Source organism: Pelophylax lessonae, assembly GCF_965119305.1.
Source record: "Pelophylax lessonae genome assembly, chromosome: 4".
Lineage (NCBI taxonomy): Eukaryota > Metazoa > Chordata > Amphibia > Anura > Ranidae > Pelophylax > Pelophylax lessonae.
The window spans coordinates 154848184-154868108 of record NC_138771.1 but is presented as its reverse complement, the minus strand read 5'-3'; the positions used below and the strand labels follow the sequence as shown (position 1 = coordinate 154868108).

The following is a 19925-nucleotide window of genomic DNA, read 5'->3' as shown; positions in this document are numbered from 1 at the left end:
TGAGGCACCGGAACCACCACTCCCTGAGCCCTCAGGTCCTGCACCGCCAGGTGCAGGTCCCGTAAACGCTCCGGAGACAGTTGAAGATTTGAGGGAAAAAATCTGCTCTCCGGCTGAGAGAGAAACTCCATCTTGTAACCAGATCGAACGATCACCTGAACCCATCTGTCCCGCACGCGGGCCAACCAGGGTTGAAGAAAACCGAGCAAGCGTCCCCCCACCCCAAAACTGGGTGAGGGCGCCCCTTCAGGCCGCACTGTTATGGGCTGCGGATCCGGATTGACCGGACTTCTGTTTCCCAGACCAGGGCTTCTTCTGAGAGCCTTGACCTTTGAACGGTTTGCCCTTGTAGTGCAACCGAAAGGCACGAAAGGACCCCTGAGGGGGCCGAAAATTAGCATGCTTCTTCCCAGAAGCCCCCTTAGCCTTGGGGAAATGGGGCAAGAGAGTGCTCTTACCTCCGGTGATCCCCTTAATCAACACATCCAAGGACTCCCCAAAAAGGCGAGACCCATCATAAGGCAGATTGGCTAAGGTCTTACGTGAAGATTGGTCCACCGACCAACATTTTAACCAAACCAGACGGCGAGACAACACCGCCACGCTGTGCACACGTGCAGCCAACGGGACTAGGTCCAAGTCCGCATCACACAGATACATGACACCCTGGTGGATTTGATCCACCATATCCAGGGTCGCCGGCGAGGCCGAATCGGCCACTAGGACGCGCCTAAGCATCTGCGTCCAACTTGCGACAGCCTGGGCCGCCATGAGAGAGGCAAACAGAGCCTTAAGCATAGAACCCGTAACAGAATAAGTATGACAGGCAAGAGACTCCAATCTCCTATCCGTGGCATCACGGAACACAGGGGAATCCTCTGCAGGAATCGCAGTGGATTTGTTTAAAACCGCAATTGCGTGATCCACCGGGGGTGGCACACACCACCTTTCATCAGTGGAAGGCGAGAAAGGATAACGCAGCTCGAACCTACTTGGTACAGCAAAAGGTTTGCGTAGATTGCGCCATTGTTCTTTAACAGCGCGCTGAAAATCATCATTGCAAGGAAAAACCTGCGGCGTCCTGCGTTTTCTCTGCGTCCCATAAGCCGCCAAGGCAGCGGGGGGACACACTTCATCCTGCAAACGCAGCGTTTGTTTTATGGAAGCAATCAATTCATCCATGATTGCAAGCTCTTCAGGCGAGCCAGGGGGAGAATTATCAACCCCTTCAACTTCAGCCTCCACCTCGGACCCCACTAGATCCAGGGAGGAGCGGGACCCCGATAAGGAGGCCCCGCCATAACAGCCCCATCACCTTCACCCTCAGAATCAGAGGAAAGAGAAACTCTGGGTCTCTTAGTAGATTGAGCAGCCACCAGCATCTGCACCTGAGCAGCAAGGCCAGCCACAATAGTGGCTAAATCCCCCCCTGGGGGGGAAACAGCGGTCCCCTGGCTTTCCACCAAGGCGGTAGGAAATTTGCCCTCCTGAGAATCCATTGCCCCAATTACAAATGCCGGATAATAAAGGGTTAACTGCCCCTTTAACAAGCGCGGCGAGCGCAGCCCACCGCACTACACACAAGCACAATGAGACCCCCACAGGGACAATAAAACTGACACAGGCAATGGATAAGAAGGATATAACCTGAGGAGACCCTCGCCGCTGCTGCTGCCTCGATCGATGTATCCTGGAGAAGAGGAAGTGATGCGGCCAGGGCGCTCTATTAAAGCCTATGGGAGGCTACAAGAAAATGGCCGCCATGCATGTAGAACATGCGGCCGGAGCGAGTGTAGGCAAAATGGCGCCGTTTGGCGCCGAAACCGCCGCTCCACAGTACAGTAATGCACACATGTTATCCATGTATAAAAAAAAAACATGTTAGATCGCCGCAGCGATCGCTGTATAGTGCCCAAACATGCCACAAAACATGCCCCACAGCACACAGCTTCTCACACTGACAAGGCTGACACACACAGTGTCACACAGCTCCCCCCCCCCCTTGCAGCCCACAGCATGCAGCCGAGTGATAGGGAGACAAACAGTGAGAACAGAGGCAGGTTACACAGTCCCAGACTGACACCCCCCCAGACAGACAGGTCCCCACATGGATACACTTACCTCACAATGGCGTGGGGGACCCGCACAGGCGAACAAGCCGCAGCACATGAGGCAGGGAGAGTCGCATACAAGACGCACAGAATGGGGGTTAAGAAACCGCACAGCGTCCAGTGAGGTAGCCACCTCACCAATCATCCCTGCACCGAACAGGGATGGGTCGTTCACGGTGCCAGGAGCGTTACCTGGCTGAACGCTCGATGGCAGGCTGGGAAGCCACTGACCCACGACCTGCGACCAGGGGGATCAGCCCGAGACCCAGCCCGCATGATCCTCTTCACCCGAAGAACTAACGCTGACAAAAAGAACAGCTGAGTAAAGGTAGAGAGAAAACTCAAACAAAAAATCAAAAAAGAAGAAAGAGTCTGGGGCACAAAGCCCCAGCACAGAGAGAGCCAGCCACTCCTGACAAGCTAGACATTGAAACTGAGATATGGTTGCAGGAAGTAGGAGGGTATTGACTGAGGGGACCACCCCTTGAGGGTGGGATATGTTAAAAGCTTTAATGTTAACATATTCTGTTGCCTAGCTACTCCTTCGGAGCAAAGTCTAATACCCATATGTGACGAATATGAAGAGGCGGCGACTGTCGGAGGACGTAAGAGAAAATGTGTTTTCCGTGAACAACGCCACCAGAAAAAAAACTAAATAGATGAATGTGCAAATAAAGTCCAGTGTTCATGTAAATTCCAAAAATAATCACTGGTGGCCGTGAGAAAACCAAGTGCTGCTGCAAATCAACGAACGTGACGTGAAAATCCCATCACCTGGTGAATTCACCGCTTACCAGCTTTAAGTAGATTTAGGGCAGATAGACAGAATATGAATCCAAAGGGACCTCTGTAGATAACCAAAGGGAGTGCTATGTTGGAATCCACCCTTGTGTGTGCCGGGGGGGGGGGGGGGGTCTTGGGGGGGGGGGGTGGGTTGGGGGAGCTGCTTACCAGATCCCACTGTTTCCAAACATGTAATGAGTGTAGACTCTCTCTGGATACGTAAATGAGGGACTCCTGGTGTTTCCTGGTTCTTCTCTCGGACTGACACTCATAAGGTGCACCATGAAAATGAGGAAGAGACTAATAGTGCATTACCTTTTATCACATTAGAAATGTAAAGATTGCACTTACAGGAAAAAACGAAGATACAAGTTCTGTCAGGAGAGCGGCGGCTGCCTGCAGTGCAAGCCGCGGCTGTTGTGATTGACGGTGCGACTCCTTCGCTCTGACGCATTTCCTCCCTATTGGGCTTCCACCTCCTATCTCCATGGAAGCCCAATAGGGAGGAAACGCGCCATCATATTCTGTCTATCTGCCCTAAATCTACTTAAAGCTGGTAAGCGGTGAATTCACCAGGTGATGGGATTTTCATGTCACGTTCGTTGATTTGCAGCAGCACTTGGTTTTCTCACGGCCACCAGTGATTATTTTTGGAATTTACATGAACACTGGACTTCATTTGCACATTCATCTATTTAGTTTTTTTCTGGTGGAGTTGTTCACGGAAAACATATTGATTTGCAAGAGAAACCAGAGACTTTGTTCATTCACATTTTCATTTGTTTTAAATTGTTTGTACACTATTTTGTATGCATGATTGACATTGTTCATTTTATTGCAATTTAGTAGCGCACTATTTCATTTATACACCTTTGGTAGCAGCACACTCACATTTATCAGCGCACTTTTTCATTTATATAAGGCTTGGTTCACATTTCTGCGTGTCAGAACAAATTTACGTGTTCCCGACAAGCAGACAAACGCACTGCTCTTTAGCAGACGCACAGGGGCGTCATTAATTCTTAATCGTATCCTCATACAAACTGTGCCTTTTTAGTGCGGCACAATTTTAAATTAAAAGGATCGGGGACTAGGGTTGGTTCATACCAGAATGTGGAGCGGGAGAGGTGTGCTCCATGTGCGTTTCCTGCACCGCAGGTGATTGCACTGCCCTTGAGATCTGCATGTGGGTGTCAATGCATTAATGGCACCCAAAACGCAGATTGCTTTGGAACGCAGAAAAATTAGTACATGCATACTGGTGCGCTTCACTTAATTTACATTTTCTGTTTGCAGCCCATTCAAATGAATAGACTGCAAAAATCACATTGCATGTTCCCCCCCTCTGCATCCCAATCCCACACTGCACACCTTTGGATCCCAATCCCCCAGCTAATCTCTGTAGCCCAAAATCTGATAACCTTGGCACAACCCACCTCTCTACCCCAAACCACCTCTCTGCTCACCTCTGTAACCCAAAAACCCTGATTGCACACCTTTGTACAACACTGTTTGCTAACCTCGGCAAGCCAACCCCCACCTTCCCTTTTTATCCCCTCTATGTACTACTTTCCACTCTAACTAGAGCGTCAGGGCAGAACTGTTCTTCGATTACAATCCACAGCTGTGGGCAGTCCTGACGGAGTGAAAGAGCGAGTGAACTGCAAGAGACAAATGGCTGGCTGCCGGGTTTAGCTCTGCATCAGTCAGAACCAGGGGCACTTAGTAGGATGTATGCTCCCTGCCCTCCTCTACCAGCCCTTTTCCCTCAGTTCCTTTTGAGACAGGAAGTGTTGGCACAGAATGTAAAACGAAAGTGTTTATCCCCGCAGGAAACGGAGGAAGATTAGAGCCTCGGTCAGAGTCTGCATCTTCCAGTCCTGGTAAAAAATAATTTTATTCTATATTAATTGCCCTGCTGTCACAGGACGTTAGGACAAATCTTGCAAATGGGGTAATTAATAGCATCATCTTGAAAAAAGCATGGTTTACTCTTCCCAAGTTGGGCATTTTCAAGCTGGAAAAATAGAGTTTTTGTAAGAACTTACCGTAAAACTCTTTTCTCTGAGTCCTCTGACAGTCGCAGCCCGTTCAGTATGCTTTCACCATTGCGCAATGGCGCCCTCTGCAGGAGTAAGCTAGGCAGTGAAAGGATTTAGCAAAAAACTTTACACCAAGACACACCTCTAGGGGGCTGTCCCTCAGACATTACCCTGAACCATTCAGTACTGTTCTCCAGTTTTGTAGCAAGCAGTACAGGAAGACAATCAACCCCAAAAATAGAGGGGCGGGGGCTGCGACTGTCAGAGGACTCAGAAAAGAGTTTCACGGTAAGTTCTTACAAAAACTCTATTTTCTCTTACGTCCTCTGACAGTCGCAGCCCGTTCAGTATGCCTTCTCCATTGGGATGGGAAGAAAAAAGGCAACGTGTCCAACATGGCAACAGAAGCTCAACAGGAGCCAACCCCAGAACAAAATTCTCCCCAAGAAGAGACAGAACACCACATCTCCTCAAACAACCGCCATGCTAAAAATGTTGCGGCCAAAGGACGCATCCGAGGATGCGATTACATCAATTCTGTAGAATTTTGTGAAAGAGTGCACAGACGATCTACTCCTGACGCTAGGCAGCAAGAAACTGGAGAACAGTACTGAATGGTTCAGGGTAATGCCTGAGGGACAGCCCCCTAGAGGTGTGTCTTGGTGTAAAGTTTTTTGCTAAATCCTTTCACTGCCTAGCTTATTCCTGCAGAGGGCGCCATTACCCAATGGTGAAGGCATACTGAACGGGCTGCAACTGTCAGAGGACGTAAGAGAAATTAAGTTTGTGTTTGAATGAGACACAGGAATTCAAAATAGGTGGGATAAATTGTTGCCTACAGAAGGAGTGAATTCTGACAAACAGAAAAATTGAAAGCTAGCTGCAGTATTAATTGCTCTTCCACTCAGGTTTTTGCTAGTCTCCTAGGAGGATGGATAGCTGTTCTTTAGCTCTGCTGAAAAAAGTCTAATAAATGCAAGTTGTTTTTCTTAAACTTTGTTCTTAAATTTTTCCTTGCGTAAGTGTTTCAGGTGTTTCCACAGAAGTCTATGGGGCCATAAACCTCAAAGACTGCCTCAAAAAGGTAAATCATGCAGATTAGAGCTATGAGTGCTCATATGTGATCACCAATGAAATACATGGGATTTTGGATGTTGTTTTGGAGTTTCAAACTACAAAACTCTTAGGGGTGAATAGAGCCTAAGCCCAGGTTTACACTGCGGCTGTTTTGATATTGTGCGAGTTCAGCTGAACTTGCACGATTATAAGCCGGCATTTCAGTCCGACTTTAGGGGCTTTTTCAAAGACCTCTCACAATGGCGCCAATTCAGAAGGTGCCGTTGCCAGCAATTGGCACCGATTTGACATGTCAAATCAGACCAATGTGAACGTAGGCTTTGTCTAATTTTTCAACTTCTTTTAAACAGAACAAGCTGACCAGCAAAAGTTGCAGTTAGAGGGTTAATACAAACCATTTAACAGCGGCAGGGGTCCTTACAATGGTCCTTTTTTATGTAAAACCTATATCCCAAAAAGGAAATAAACTGTTACTGTAAATGCCTTAAAAGTGTTGGATCGAGTACAGATTTAACTTAGATGCACTAGCAGATTTATGTGGGCTTAACAGTTCCTTGTCTCCAGACTAACAATGCTGCTGTCCAAAGGTTTCTCCGTTGCTCCTCCATCCAGAATAGAGACAAGTTAGGGAAATATGTTCCAGGCTGGATCATCAGGTAAAAATAAAGGACTTAAGCCTAAAAAGGGAGAATAATGCAGCCACCACATTTAAGGATCGGTAAGCTGCAATATATTACATTACATTTTTGCTTTGGGATTGACACCACTTTAAAGTCCGTGGCAACCAGCAGAAGCAGTATACCCTTGTGGATCCCTCCACTCCGTAGCCCCATACTGCTTGCAGCTTCGGCTTGTGTGGAGGTGTATTGCGGCGGACTGGTGCGCAGGCGGACTGGTGCGCAGGCGCACTAGTACTGATACGTAGTGACCCGACGGGGGAGCCGTGAGCAGGAAGTAAGGGAGAGCGGGGTCATAGCGGCGTCAGCTGTGAGAGAGGAGACCAGAGTTAAACTACCTGGAGGGACAGGAGGAGCTGCTGTTATGCCGATATGCTTTTGTAACAAGGATGAAAATGTGAGTGCATTTTAACTGTACTGTTTGTCCCCTAATAAAGCGATATTGCCCGAGGTCTGCTTGCGCTTCCCTCTATTACAGTTTGGAACCTGCTTTTTATCCGCCCCCCAGTGGAGTGTGAGAGGAGCTGCAGTGACCAGGCCATACCAGCTTAAAAGGCATACGACAAGTAGGAAGTGGACACATGATCAGCGCCATAGGCTGGTGAAGTATATCCCTATGTATATGCTGTAATGCAGCATGTGCAGGGGTTCTTATTGATCTCCAGCCATGGGTCTGTTCGAGCTCATACAGCTTCAAAGACTTTTCCACTATATACACTATTTGAGGTATTCTTCTATGTGTACTGAAAGCGCTCTCAAGGGTTCTGGGCACCTGCCTGAGTGTGTTTGAATGGTTTCCCCTTAAAAGAGATTCATTTTTTAAAGTGATCTATTTCCACTGTGGTTCCACCAGTGACCCACCTAACAGGAAGAAAACCAGACAGGTAGAACGTGTATTTACCTTTAAGGATTCTACTAACCTGCAGCTAGGATCCCTCCTTAAAAGGCATCATTCACCAAACTGCCTATGCAGATAAGGGGTGTCTGAATAACTGTGCAGCTTTGACCAAAGTTGAATGTCCTTGCTATAGGTGTGGGCCATTTATCTACCTCCTGAAGCCTGACTGAAAAACTCCCAGAGATAGCAGCATGGAGGAAGACAGGAAGGAATGATGCAAGGATGTTGCTAAGAGACCCAGTGGGGCTATGTCACGGCCGACCTAGTGCAGAGCTGAGGCCTGCGCGTGCTCGCTGGCCAGACTGGGGTGACCACTGGATTTTAAAAAATATCCAGCCCATCGCCCAGTCCAGCAGTTGATTGTAGATTCTCACAGGAAAAATCCATTAAAATTGAAAAAAATTGCCAGGACTGAAAAACCCAGCAAGGAACTAGGTCCTTACTCTTGACTAGGCAGAAAAAGAAACTGAATGACTATAGCTGAGGGTGGGAGTATACCCTCTGGGACTGCCTACAGGCGTAGTCAAGCTTTTTTCTGCTTAGTGTCCTACTCCTGTAGGGGGGCCAGTATAACTCAATGGTTAAGATGATCAGGAGCGGTGTTCGTCATTGAAGGACAAAGAAAATCCTTTTGCTTAAAGGTTTACTCCCCTTCTACAAAAAGGGGGGTGGGTCATTGAGTAGTCTTCTGGGACACATCACAGGTCCCAGAAGACTACGGGACAATTGCTTAAAGGTTTACTCTCCTCCTACAAATAGGGGGATGGGTCCTTGAGTAGTCTTCTGGGACACATCACAGGTCCCGGAAGACTACGGGACAATTCACAAGGCGCAGCAAGACTCGCGCATGCACAGTAGGAAACAAGCCGTGAGGCCTGTTTCCCTTACTACAGATGCTGGCGCCTGCACTGAAGAATCGGCCCAGGTGAGGACATCGCTGGATCCCTGCACAGCTAAGTGTCCTTATATTAAATGTAAGCAGCTACAGTACAGTATTTGTTTTTTCTTAAGGAATCTGGAGCTCCTCTAAGTATAAGAATACTACTTACAAGTATATCTTGTTTAGGGTAATTTTGTACAGCATCAGGGGCACTTTACAGTTGAATCCAACTACAGAGCCATTGTACTATGATCTAGAAAGACTCAAATATTCTGTGAATAAACCAAATGAAGGCATATTTTTGATAAAGTAATCTTTTTTTTTATTCTGGTGGTTATTCGCTAGTTTGCAAACAGCTACTCACCGTAGAAGTCTTGTTTGCTGTCTTTTACGTATTGAAGGGTTGGACTCGAATATATGAGGCCTCTTGCGCTTTTTCCCTGTGGCTACAGCCGCAGCAGCAGCCATTCCCACAGGCCCTACAAATACAAAAAAAAATAAAAAATTACCACAGAGTACAAAATTGAACAGAGAAAAAAAAAATAAATAAAAAAGATCCATTAAGAAAAAGGTTCTAAACCATAAGGGCCAAGATGCAGAGGAGACCTTTATCGTTAAAGGGAACCTGTATTAGGAACATACATAGGCTATCACTAATAAAGTCTTTCGAAAACACAGTGATGCTGCTGTTATATTAATGCAAAGGATTCTATATTTCCCAAGTCCTAAATCGGAACAAGTATGCAGATTAACAGTTCTGATAGTCCGCTACTTTTTGCAAGCTTGTTTGAGATCAGTACCCTAAAATATTGAAATAGGAAAAAACCCACAGGGGGTGCAGCGCTACTTCACCAACAGATTAAAGGTTTACAATATATAAATACAGTCCAGTATTATGCAGCTTTCACATGGAGGAGTTTTTCAAGCACTTTTGCCTTAAAAGCTCAAGAAAAGGCTTCCTTTTAAAATCAATACACTGGGGCGGTGTGCTTCAGTTACAGTGAAAAAAATCCTGCTTGCAGCATTTTTAGAGCATGTTTGGGGAGTTTAAAGCACCTTACCACTAAAAGCAATGGAAATTGCAGTAAAAACGCAACTGCAATGTGTTTTTGGTGCGATTTTTGAGTCACATGTCCTTTAAAAACCGCACCACAAACGCAGTAATAATATGGGAAAAACACATGCGTTTTGCTGCGTTTTTGCAGCAAGTCAGTGTGAAAGCAGCCTTAATATTATTGGCAATGTTTCCCACCATTTTTTTTATTTTATAGTTAGAGAGACAATCAGGGAATAGAATTAGGTTTTATCACATCACCTGTACAATATACACATAGGGATTAGGTCCATCCACACTCAATAACAGAAGGGTCCTTACATGGAAGATGTTAGTTTAGAAGTGTGTATACATATTGTTTTAGCAAGAACTCACTATAATAATAACTTCTATAGAATTGAAAGTCAGGTCACAGTCATATTATGGACCACAAAATGGGGCCAATTTAGGAGTTCACATTTTGGTGTAATAGTTGGGGCTAACTGGTTAAAACCGCAAATGTGATGCTGGGGGATACTTGCTTCTTATGACATCCTTTACAGATGACGAAACATGTTGGGCGGGAACTTCCTGTGACATATCTGCTCGGTGGCACACACGCTTCTTGATTCAGCAGTTCTTCCTGATACAGGCAATCAATATGTACACTGATGTAGGTGCATTCATTTTTTATTCAAAAAATAAATTCGATCCTTTCCTTGGCATTGATCGTTTTACCTCATATGCAGTACATGTGAAAACTCTGAAGCAGATCCCTGGGAGTTACTGATGCTTGATTTGATCACTTGACAAAACAAGGAGTCAATAGTGTCTGGTGAGAGTGGGAGAAGTTGGGAAGACCTTGGAAATAATACAAGCACTGAGCACTTTATTGCACTTCTAATAAGCATTATTATTGTGGGATTGTTTATATATTTATATATATTGTTTCGCTGCACATGGAGTCTAACTGTTGGGGATGTAGCGTTCCACCCCCTTGTGGGGGTTTTAACTATTTCAGCCTCAAAACATTGAGGCCAGATTAAAAAAACTGGGCAAATATTTTTTTTAGAAGGTGGTCAGCAACAGTGGCCTGTGCTTCTCTTGGAGCAGATTTCCTTTAAAGAGAAATAACTAATATACACCAGCAATAGTAATTAAAAGCAGGCATCAGAGGGTTCCTGCACTGCCTAAAAATGCCTTATGAAGAACCCTGGGATCCCTGAAACTCAGGGTTCCCTAATATCCAAATGTTTTCCTCAGACAGGTGATAATTGGCCCCTACCCTGACTAGCTATGAGTTATTCTCCTTGCTGGCTATGCCTATGGGCAGTCCCAGGGGGTATACTCCTCTCTGCTATAAGTCTATAAGTACTCAGTTTTGTTACAAGCAGTATCAGAAGAATTACAAATCCACAGAGGGGTGGGTGCTGTGTCCGTCAAAGAACAGAGAAATGGATTTTACAGTAAGTAAAAAAATCCCATTTTCTCTTTCGTTCATTGATTGACACAGCTCCTGATCTTCTTAACCATTGGGACGTCCCAAAGCAGTGTTAAACATTAGGGGTGGGAAAAGCGAAAAAGAAACTCCCAAAGCTAACTATAGCCAACCGGGTCAACAGGAGCTCAATCAAAACAACTGGAGCTCACCTGAAAAAAAAAAAAAACACAATACACCCTCAAAGAGGACCAGGTCCTCTTAAATAGCAGCCTGCAAAACCTTGCGGCCAAAAGAAGCATCTGCAGATGCCAACACATCCACTTTATAGAACTTTGTGAAAGTGCGACTGCCTTGCAAACCTGCATCACTGAAGCCTGATGACGGAAGGCCCAGGAGACACCAAGTGCCTGGACAGGGAAAGGAGGAAACTGACCCCTAATAGAATAGGCCTGAATACTGTCTGTCTGATCCATCTGAAAATTGTCGCAGAGGAAGCGGATAACCCTTTCCGAGGCCCATGTGTGAGCACAAATCTCACAAGTCTGACTTCCTAAACGACTTTGTAGCTGCCAGGAACACCCTAATTGCTTGGACCACATCCGAGGCATGCAAAGCAATTTTCTTTGGATGTTTTGGCCTGGGACACAGGGAAGGCATCACAATGTCTTCATTCAAAATAAAATCAGACAACACCTGAGGAAGGTACGACAGGCAGGGAAGAAGAACCACCTTATCTCTGTGAACCACCAAGTAAGGTTAACGACAGGATAACGCTGCCACTTCCGACACCCAGCACGCAGAGGTGAAAGCCACCAAAAAGGCCACCATGTGGGGACAGCGTAAGCAGGGGAATCTCCTAGGTTTCTGGAGGACAGAGCACCAAATTGAGGTCCCAAGGCTGCAACAGAGACTGCACTGGATGGGTCAAGTGTCTTACTCCCCAAAGAAAAATTATGCATCAGGGAGTATATGGTCAAGGGCCAAGAAGACCGCTAAGGCTGACACCTGACCCTTGATAGTACTCAAGGCTAGTTTCTGCTCAACCCCCTGTTGAAGGAAAGTCACGATCTGAGCCACCGAAAAAGAGCGAGGATGAACCCCACATACGATGGTAGATCTTCCTAGAAGTTGCTTTCTTAGCTTTTAACAACATTGGAATCACCGACTCAGACAAACCTCTATCCATCAGCCAAGCAGTCTATGCCAGCAACTGTAAAAGCAGAATGGAAGGTCCTTGGGACAGCAGATCCTCCCTTAGAAAAAGCTTCCAAGGAACGTCAGTTACCAGCCGCACCAGATCGGCGTACCAAGCCTGGCGAGGCCAGTCCGTGGCCCCCTAAGATGACCGAAATTCCACCCCGGGAATGTGTACGGCCGATAGGGCTGGGACGAACTGTTCTGCTCACCTTAGAATCCTGGCTACCTCCAGAGTCGCCAGGACACTTTTCGTGCCCCCTTGGTGAGTTACATAAGCCACAGTCGTGGCATTGTCTGATTGAATGTGTACTGGACATCCCTGAAGATGATCCGTCCAACACTCCAGACACATTCTGATCGCTCGGAGTTCCAAGACATTGATCACTAGTCTGAACTCTTCCAGTGTCCAGATCCCCTGAGCAGAATGTTTGCCGAAGAGGCCTCCCAGACAGGCTGGCATCCGCGGTGAGCATTTGCCCAATACAAGGTGAAGAAGGATTTGCCCAGCCGAAGCGGCAAAGAACAAAGCCACCATATCGGGGACTCTCTCGTTCCCCTGCTCAGCCGGATCCGATTGTCCAGAATCTGCAGATTCTTTTCCCATTAGGCCAGAATCTCCCTTTCAGGGACCTCATATGGAACTGTGCAAACAGAACCACCTTGAAGGTAGACACCATCAGGCTAGCACCCGCATGCAAGTCCGGAGGGACAACCATCTGTTGGACAGGAGGAGACGAATTGCAGCCTGCAGTTTTGGGGGTTTGTCCAGAGGAAGGAGCACTCTGGCTAAGGCGGAGTCCAGAGTCAGATCCAGATAGTCCAGCTTTGTGGACGGAACCAGCAGACTTCTGAAAATTCAGAATCCAGCCAAACTCCCTCAAGCTCATATGGTGACTTCCAGGTTTTCCACCAGAGCAGTAGGAGACTCCGCTCGCAGGAGGAGGTCGTCCAAGTAGCCCAGTACTGTGATCCCCCCATTGGCGTAACAATGCTAGCACCAGGGCCAACACTTTTGTGAAGACCCCAGGAGCAGAAGTTAAACCAAAGGGTAACACCACAAACTGATAATGCTCCTCTCCTCTTCTGCACTCACACAAAGCAGTTCAGCGCCTTGAGGTCTAGGATTGGACACACTTTGTCTTCCTTCCTGGGGACCAGGCCATTTTTTTTTTGCAATATGGCACTGCGTTGCTTTAACTGACAATTGCGCGTTTGTGAGACGCTGTACCCAAATAAAACTGATGTATTTTTTCCCCCCACAAATAGAGCTTTCTTTTGGGGAAATTTGATCACCTCTGCGGGTTATTTTTTACACTATAACAAAAAAAAAAAAAAAAAAAGGAGAGTGACAATTTTTACATAAACTATAAAAACATTCCCAATAACATTTTTTTAAAAAAAATACAATTTTTTCACCAACTTAGGCCAATATATATATTCTGCTACATATTTTTAGTAAAAAAGCCTAATCAGTGTATTTTGATTGGTTTGCACAAAAGTTATAGTGTCTACAAACTATGGGATAGATTTATGGCATTTCTAATATTTTTTTAATTGTTTTTTTCTAGTAATGGTGGCGCACAGCGATTTTTAGCGGGACTGCGACATTGTGGCGGACAAATCCGACACTAGGCGACACTTTTTTTTTTTTTTTTTAAGTGCTGGTAAACAAAAAGGACTGTTACTGTATAAATGACACTGGCAGGGAAGGGGTTAACACAAGAGGTGATCAAGGGGCTTAAGTGTGCTCCTAAGGAATGCTTTCCAACTGTGTGGGGGATGGATGTGCTAGAGGAAGAGAGATCTGTGTTTCAGCTTAGCTAAAACACAAGATCTAATGCCCCGTACACACGTGCAGATCGTCTGCGAACGATCGGCCGTCTTTTGTCCCCGGGCTGTCGTGTCTGTTGAAAAGTGCAAAAGACTGCACAAGAATTTTGTCCGCCGACTACAGCCGACTGCAGAAGTGATGTCATGTGATGGTTAACTTTCCCTGTGTTTTTTTCTTTTCTGAGCATGCCCAGTCTTGCAAATCTGCTGTCTGTCGGCCGAATTCTGTATTGACTGGCGAACAATCGGCCGCTCTGGTGTCGGCATACAAAAATTTTAATTTTAAAACAGATTCTGTTCGGCCGAAAGTGCGCTGTCGGCAGCATAATACTAACAAGCCTACAATCGGCCGATCGGTCGTCGGCCGAAGCTTTTCGGCCGACAATCTGCACGTGTGTATGGGCCTTTACTCTTCGTTTGTGACAGAACAGCCATCTGCCTTGTTTACATAGGCAGACGACCGTTCAGTCATCCTCCATGATCGCAGGTGGCCATCTGACCAGCTGATTGGCTCCTGCTGTGACTAATCACAGAAGGAGCAGTGCTCTGGCGGCGCACGCGCGCCCTGAGAACCCCTGCACAAACTCACCTATACGTGATTTTGCTCAGCCAGGCCACCCTGCCACAGTATATTATATATGTGGTGGGTGATCCGGAAGTGGTTAAAGTAAAAGGTCTTGCACATCCCCAAAAAGGAGCCTGTAAGTGGACTTGGGACAGATGCATGTTGCAAGAAGGAACCTTATGGGAGGGCAAGAACCAAACTTGTAGCCGGACTGAATGACCTCATGGACCCACTTGTCTTGTAACAGGGGAGTCCACAGGTCCGGAAACCAGCGAAGACGTCCCCCCCCACCCCAGATACAGGTGTGGGCACACCTTCATGCTGAAGGGGCCTTGTCCGCGGGTCTGGAGAAGCCTGCTCTTGACTTACATAGTTACATAGTTAGTAAGGTTGAAAAAAAGACATCAGTCCATCCAGTTCAACCTATGATGCGTGTGTGTGTTTGCTTTTAACCGTACATTGTATACCCCTGTATGTTGTGGTCTTTAAGGTGTCCATCTACTAGTTTTTTGAAACTATCGATGCTCCCTGCTTATACGACTGCTTGTGGAAGAGAATTCCACATCCTTACTGCTCTTACAGTGAAGAATCCCTTACGCACTTTAAGGTTAAACCGCCTTTCCTCTAGTTTTAGTGAGTGGCCACGTGTCTTATTGTATCTCCTTTCTCTGAATAGTTTGTTCCTTATGCTCGGGTCACCAGTACAGTATTTGTACATTGATATCATATCCCCCCTCAATCGTCTTTTCTCCAGAGAGAAAAGGTTCAGTGCTTGTAGTCTTTCCTCATAGCTGATGTCCTCCATTCCCCTAATTATTTTTGTTGCCCTTCTCTGGACTTTCTCCAATTCCAGCACATCCTTCCTGAGGACCGGTGCCCAGAACTGGACAGCATACTCCAGATGTGGCCGGACCAGAGTCTTGTAGAGTGGGAGAATAATCTCTTTATTTCTGGAGTGAATCCCCTTTTTTATACATCCCAGTATTCTGTTGGCTTTGTTTGCGGCGGCTTGGCATTGCATGCCACTGCCAAGCTTGTTGTCTACCAGTACCCCCAAGTCCTTTTCCATCCTAGACTCACCCAGAGGTTCCCCCCCTAGTGAGTAGCTTGCTTTCTGGTTTCTGGCCCCCAAGTGCATTACTTTACATTTTTCAACATTAAACCTCATCTGCCATGTAATTGCCCACCCCGTTATTTTGTTCAGGTCTGCTTGCAAGGTTTCCACATCCTGCATAGAAGATATTGGCATGCCTAGTTTAGTATCATCTGCAAATACTGAGATTGTACTCGATATCCCCTCCTCTAGATCGTTTATGAACAAATTAAACAGGATTGGTCCCAGGACAGAACCCTGGGGGACCCCACTTTCCACACCCGCCCAATCCGAGACCAAGTTAGCTTGGATCCTCCAGAGGAGGTCCCCGAAGGGCTCCGATCCCTTGTCCGTTGGCTTTGAGGGACGACAAAACTTCTTATGAGCCGAGGAGGGCCCACGTCTACGACGAGGGTCCTTGCCCTTAGTAGCCTGTGGAAGAAAGGTACTCTTTCCCCCCCCCTCCTGAGACCTTCAATGTCATCATCCAGGGCAGCACTCAACAGGCAATCTCCTTGAAAGGGAAGATCAATCAAGGCCTTTTTGGAAGTCTGGCCCGCAGACCAGCACTTGAGCCAAAAGACACGCCGAAGGACCACTGCCGAAACAGAGCCGAGCCACTAGGGAAGCTGCATCCCAAAAGGTATCGCAGATAAGACTGCAGCCCCTGGACCAGCTAGTCGGCCAGCTCAGCAAAGGGGGGGGGGGGGAGACGTACACCCCCTCCAGGTCACGGCGCAAAAGCCTAGCCCATTCGGACAGAGTCTGTGACACCAGGGAAATGGCGAATATCGGCCTCAGCCAGGGTGTACATATTGCGGGCCACAGCCTCCACCTTCCTGTCAGCCGGGTCCTTAAAAGGCAGGGGACTCTTCAACCGGAATCCTGGTGGCCTTGTTTAATCTGAAAACCGGAGGGTCCACCACCAGTGGAACAGTCCACTTCTTAGAAGGGGCCCCTCATAGGGGTATTGCCTTGCAAATTGCTTAGGGACCCCAAGGGGTGGCTTTGGTCATCCCCACTCTTTAGTGACAATTCTGTCAAAATAGGAGGGGAAAGGGAACACCTTTTCCGCTCTGGGTGGCTTGTGAGTGCCAAAAGGGAACCTGCGCCTCCATCGCAGCTGCTTCCTCCATCTTTAAGGTCTCACGCACAGCTACAATCAGTGTGTCCACCAGTGCCTTTTCATGCACGGTTGCAGAAGTGTGGGAATCCTATCTGAGGATACAGGGTGCATGGTCGCAGACCAAGCAGGGTTACCCACGTCCGCGACCACCAAATCTGATTCAGGATCTGATGAAACAGACGAGGCAGGGGAAGGCGGGGAACGCTTTTTGCCAGCCAATCGCCCAAAAGCCACCTCCACCCAGGACACAAAGTACTCCAGGACTGCTGTAAGTGCATCGATGGATGGATGGATGGGACCCAGAGGGCCCCGCAGCCTCAGAAAAGGGTATAGGTGGGGAGATGTGCCCCCACAAAAAAGTGTAACACACTAAGGGACAACCCCCACCGTTCTGGCAGCCCACCCGGTTGCCAGTCACAGAGCACCAATCGATCCTCAGCAGAGGGAGAGAGCCCCACCGGAATCACCACCCTACAGAGACCAGGCACCGCAGCCACCAGGAGAATCTTTACTGCACAAGTGGCGATCAGGAAATGAAAGGATTATGGCCGCCAGACTACACAAACATAGCCGCTGTGCATTGTAGCACAAGGCTACAACAAAATGGTGGTGCCACAAGGCTCCCAGGGACCTAGGAGGAATCCCTAGGCCTCAAGGACAGGCCCAGGTAGGACAGGGGGCCCAGGCAGGAGCCCCACCAGGTACAAGCCCATCGTCCGGTCGCTGGAGGTGCACCTTCCCCACCACCCCCGGCTCCCATCTGCATAAGGCCCTGCCCCCGCCCCAGGAGGTGGACCAGACCACCCACACAGCCCCAGCATAAGTGATGGGGGGGGGGGGGTAGGATGAGGAGAAAGATGAGGGGGGTTCCTTACGGGAAGGAGGGGAAACCAGGAGTCCGACCGTCCCATGGAGGGGCCCACGTCCACCCCGAAACCCTCCAGAGGAAGAGGGGGGACAGCTACTCACCATACCAGGAACCTGGTGGGCACTGCTCCAGACAGTACCCCTCGCCATCTAAATGGGGGGCTGTCCGCCAGGAGAAAAGCTGCGAGATCCGGCCAAATGCGATCTCGTGAGGCGTTTAACTCGCAGGCCAGCGTGGAGCTAAGGTCTGCGCAAGTTCGCTGGCCAGACTGAGGTGACTACTGGATCTACATTATCCAACCCGTCGCCCAGTCCGGCAGTTGACCGTACATCTCACAGGAAAAAAAACAGGAGAAAAAAAAAATCTGAAAAGAAAAAAAAAATTGCCAGGACCAGAGATCCAAGCAAGGAACTAGGTCCTACCTCCTGACTAGACAAAAAAAAAAAAAAAAGTACCTATGAGTACTTATAGCAGAGAGAGGGAGTATACCCCCTGGGACTGCCCATAGGTGTAGCCAGACTTTTTTTCTGCTATATGTCCTACTCCTGTAGGGGCAGTATAACCCCAATGGTTAAGAAGATCAGAAGCTGCATCCGTCAATAAAAGAAAGAGAAATGGTGTTTTTTGGGGGTTTTTCCCCTTGCATGTAATTGAGTAATCTTTGCAAGATAAATCTTCACCTCATTTACCAAGCTCTGGAGCAAGTGCACTTGCAGTGCACAGTATATTTGCCTTTAGTAAATCAACCCAAATGTGTTTTCCATAAAACTTTGTAATTGCAATGTCTTTAGTAGAAAATCTTTGCCGATGAGACTCCATTAAGCAAGTTTATGTTGGATCTGCGCCCTCTACTGGCGAAAACTGTATTAAAGAAACATTGTGAGGCTGCACTTTCTAATGGATGCAACAGCATTTAACAAAAAAAGCTTTCATAAATTGTATAAAATATGTATGATGCAACATTACATTCAATGTATAACTGGTGCTGAAAATATGAACTCTTGTTCAGCATGTGGACTGTGGACTGATCTGCTGTTCACTTGTGACTTTAGTGAAGAGGAGCAACACAGCAGCAAATTACGATAGCTCTTTGGTCAAATAAATGCCATTGCAACAAAATCACTTCATCCGACTGCATTTCATTTGTTTGGTACTGTTACAGATATTAGGACAAACCACTAAACATACAGTTGAAATAGGCGTGAAATGTTTTACCAGCCACAATACTCTTATTTGAGTAGCCACAGTACCAGCTATAAAAACAAGCAAAATTGTAGCGCTAAAAATTAATAATAAAAAAGTCCATAAATGTAAAAAGTCTTTAAGATCAATCCAAGTGTTGGATAACCACGTGCAAATGGAAACGTATAATAAGCAATCCTTTCCTTCAAAGGCCCGCCGTTTGACCAGCCTACCGCTGTCAGCGTACAGCGATCCGGAGAGTAAGTACAATCTATAGCCATGGGAAAAAGTAAGTACACCCCATATAGACTGTTGGCTGAACATGTTTAAACCGGTAACATGCAGTTATTTGGACTCAATCATTCCACTGTAAGGAAAACTATCTACTAGCAGCATTCATTTTAAAAAGACTACTTTGTCCAGGACTAGCAAGATTTAGTCCAAGAGCTAATCATTTAATGGCAAAAGTCTCTAACCCTAAATTTAAATTGCAGGTTCTGCAGGTAATTCTTGCAACAGCCGGTGTCAATGTGCATGAATCTACTATCAGAAAGGGAATACACTAGTTTAACCTGCATGGTAGGTGTACCAGGCAACTAAGATTTTTGTACATACCATTTTTTTTTGTTTTTTTAGAGGGACACAGGGATATAGTAAGTTATATGTTCTGTTGCTGCATTCAAGAGTTCGCCAATGGCAAGCAGAAAATAAAACATTGAAAGTCTGTCTTAGTTTTTTGAGGAAGCAGTGCATAGAGCCAAGACACAGAGGGAGCGGAGCTTTGTCCCTCAATGGACTCCCAAGAAAAAGACTTTACGGCAAGTACAAAAAACTGAATTTTTGTAAAATCTTACCGTAAAATTCCTTTCTCTGAGTCATCCGACAGTCGCCGCCCCTTCCCAATTCGTCACCAATGGGTATTGACCTTTGCTCCGGAGTAGTAGCTAGGCAACAAGAATTGTTAATACAAAGCTTTTAACATAGACACACCCCTAGGGGCTGTCCCCTCAGTCAATACCTCCCTGCACCAGCATTCCCAACTCAGTTTGGTAGCATAGCAGTAAGAGTACACAAAAACCCCAAAAGAGGGGCGGCAACTGTCGGAGGACTCAGAGAAAGGAA

At 46.9% G+C, this 19925-nt stretch overlaps 1 protein-coding gene across 4 annotated transcripts in view; it reads right to left on the bottom strand.

The window, feature by feature from the left end:
• Positions 1–19925, bottom strand: part of NRF1 (nuclear respiratory factor 1) — a 155327-nt gene that overhangs the window by 93912 nt on the left and 41490 nt on the right. For all 4 annotated transcript variants that reach the window (XM_082255980.1, XM_082255982.1, XM_082255983.1 and 1 more), the window contains exon 3: positions 8833–8947. In XM_082255980.1, coding sequence (XP_082112106.1) covers positions 8833–8947 — 115 coding nt within the window. The remainder of the gene's footprint in view (positions 1–8832; positions 8948–19925) is intronic.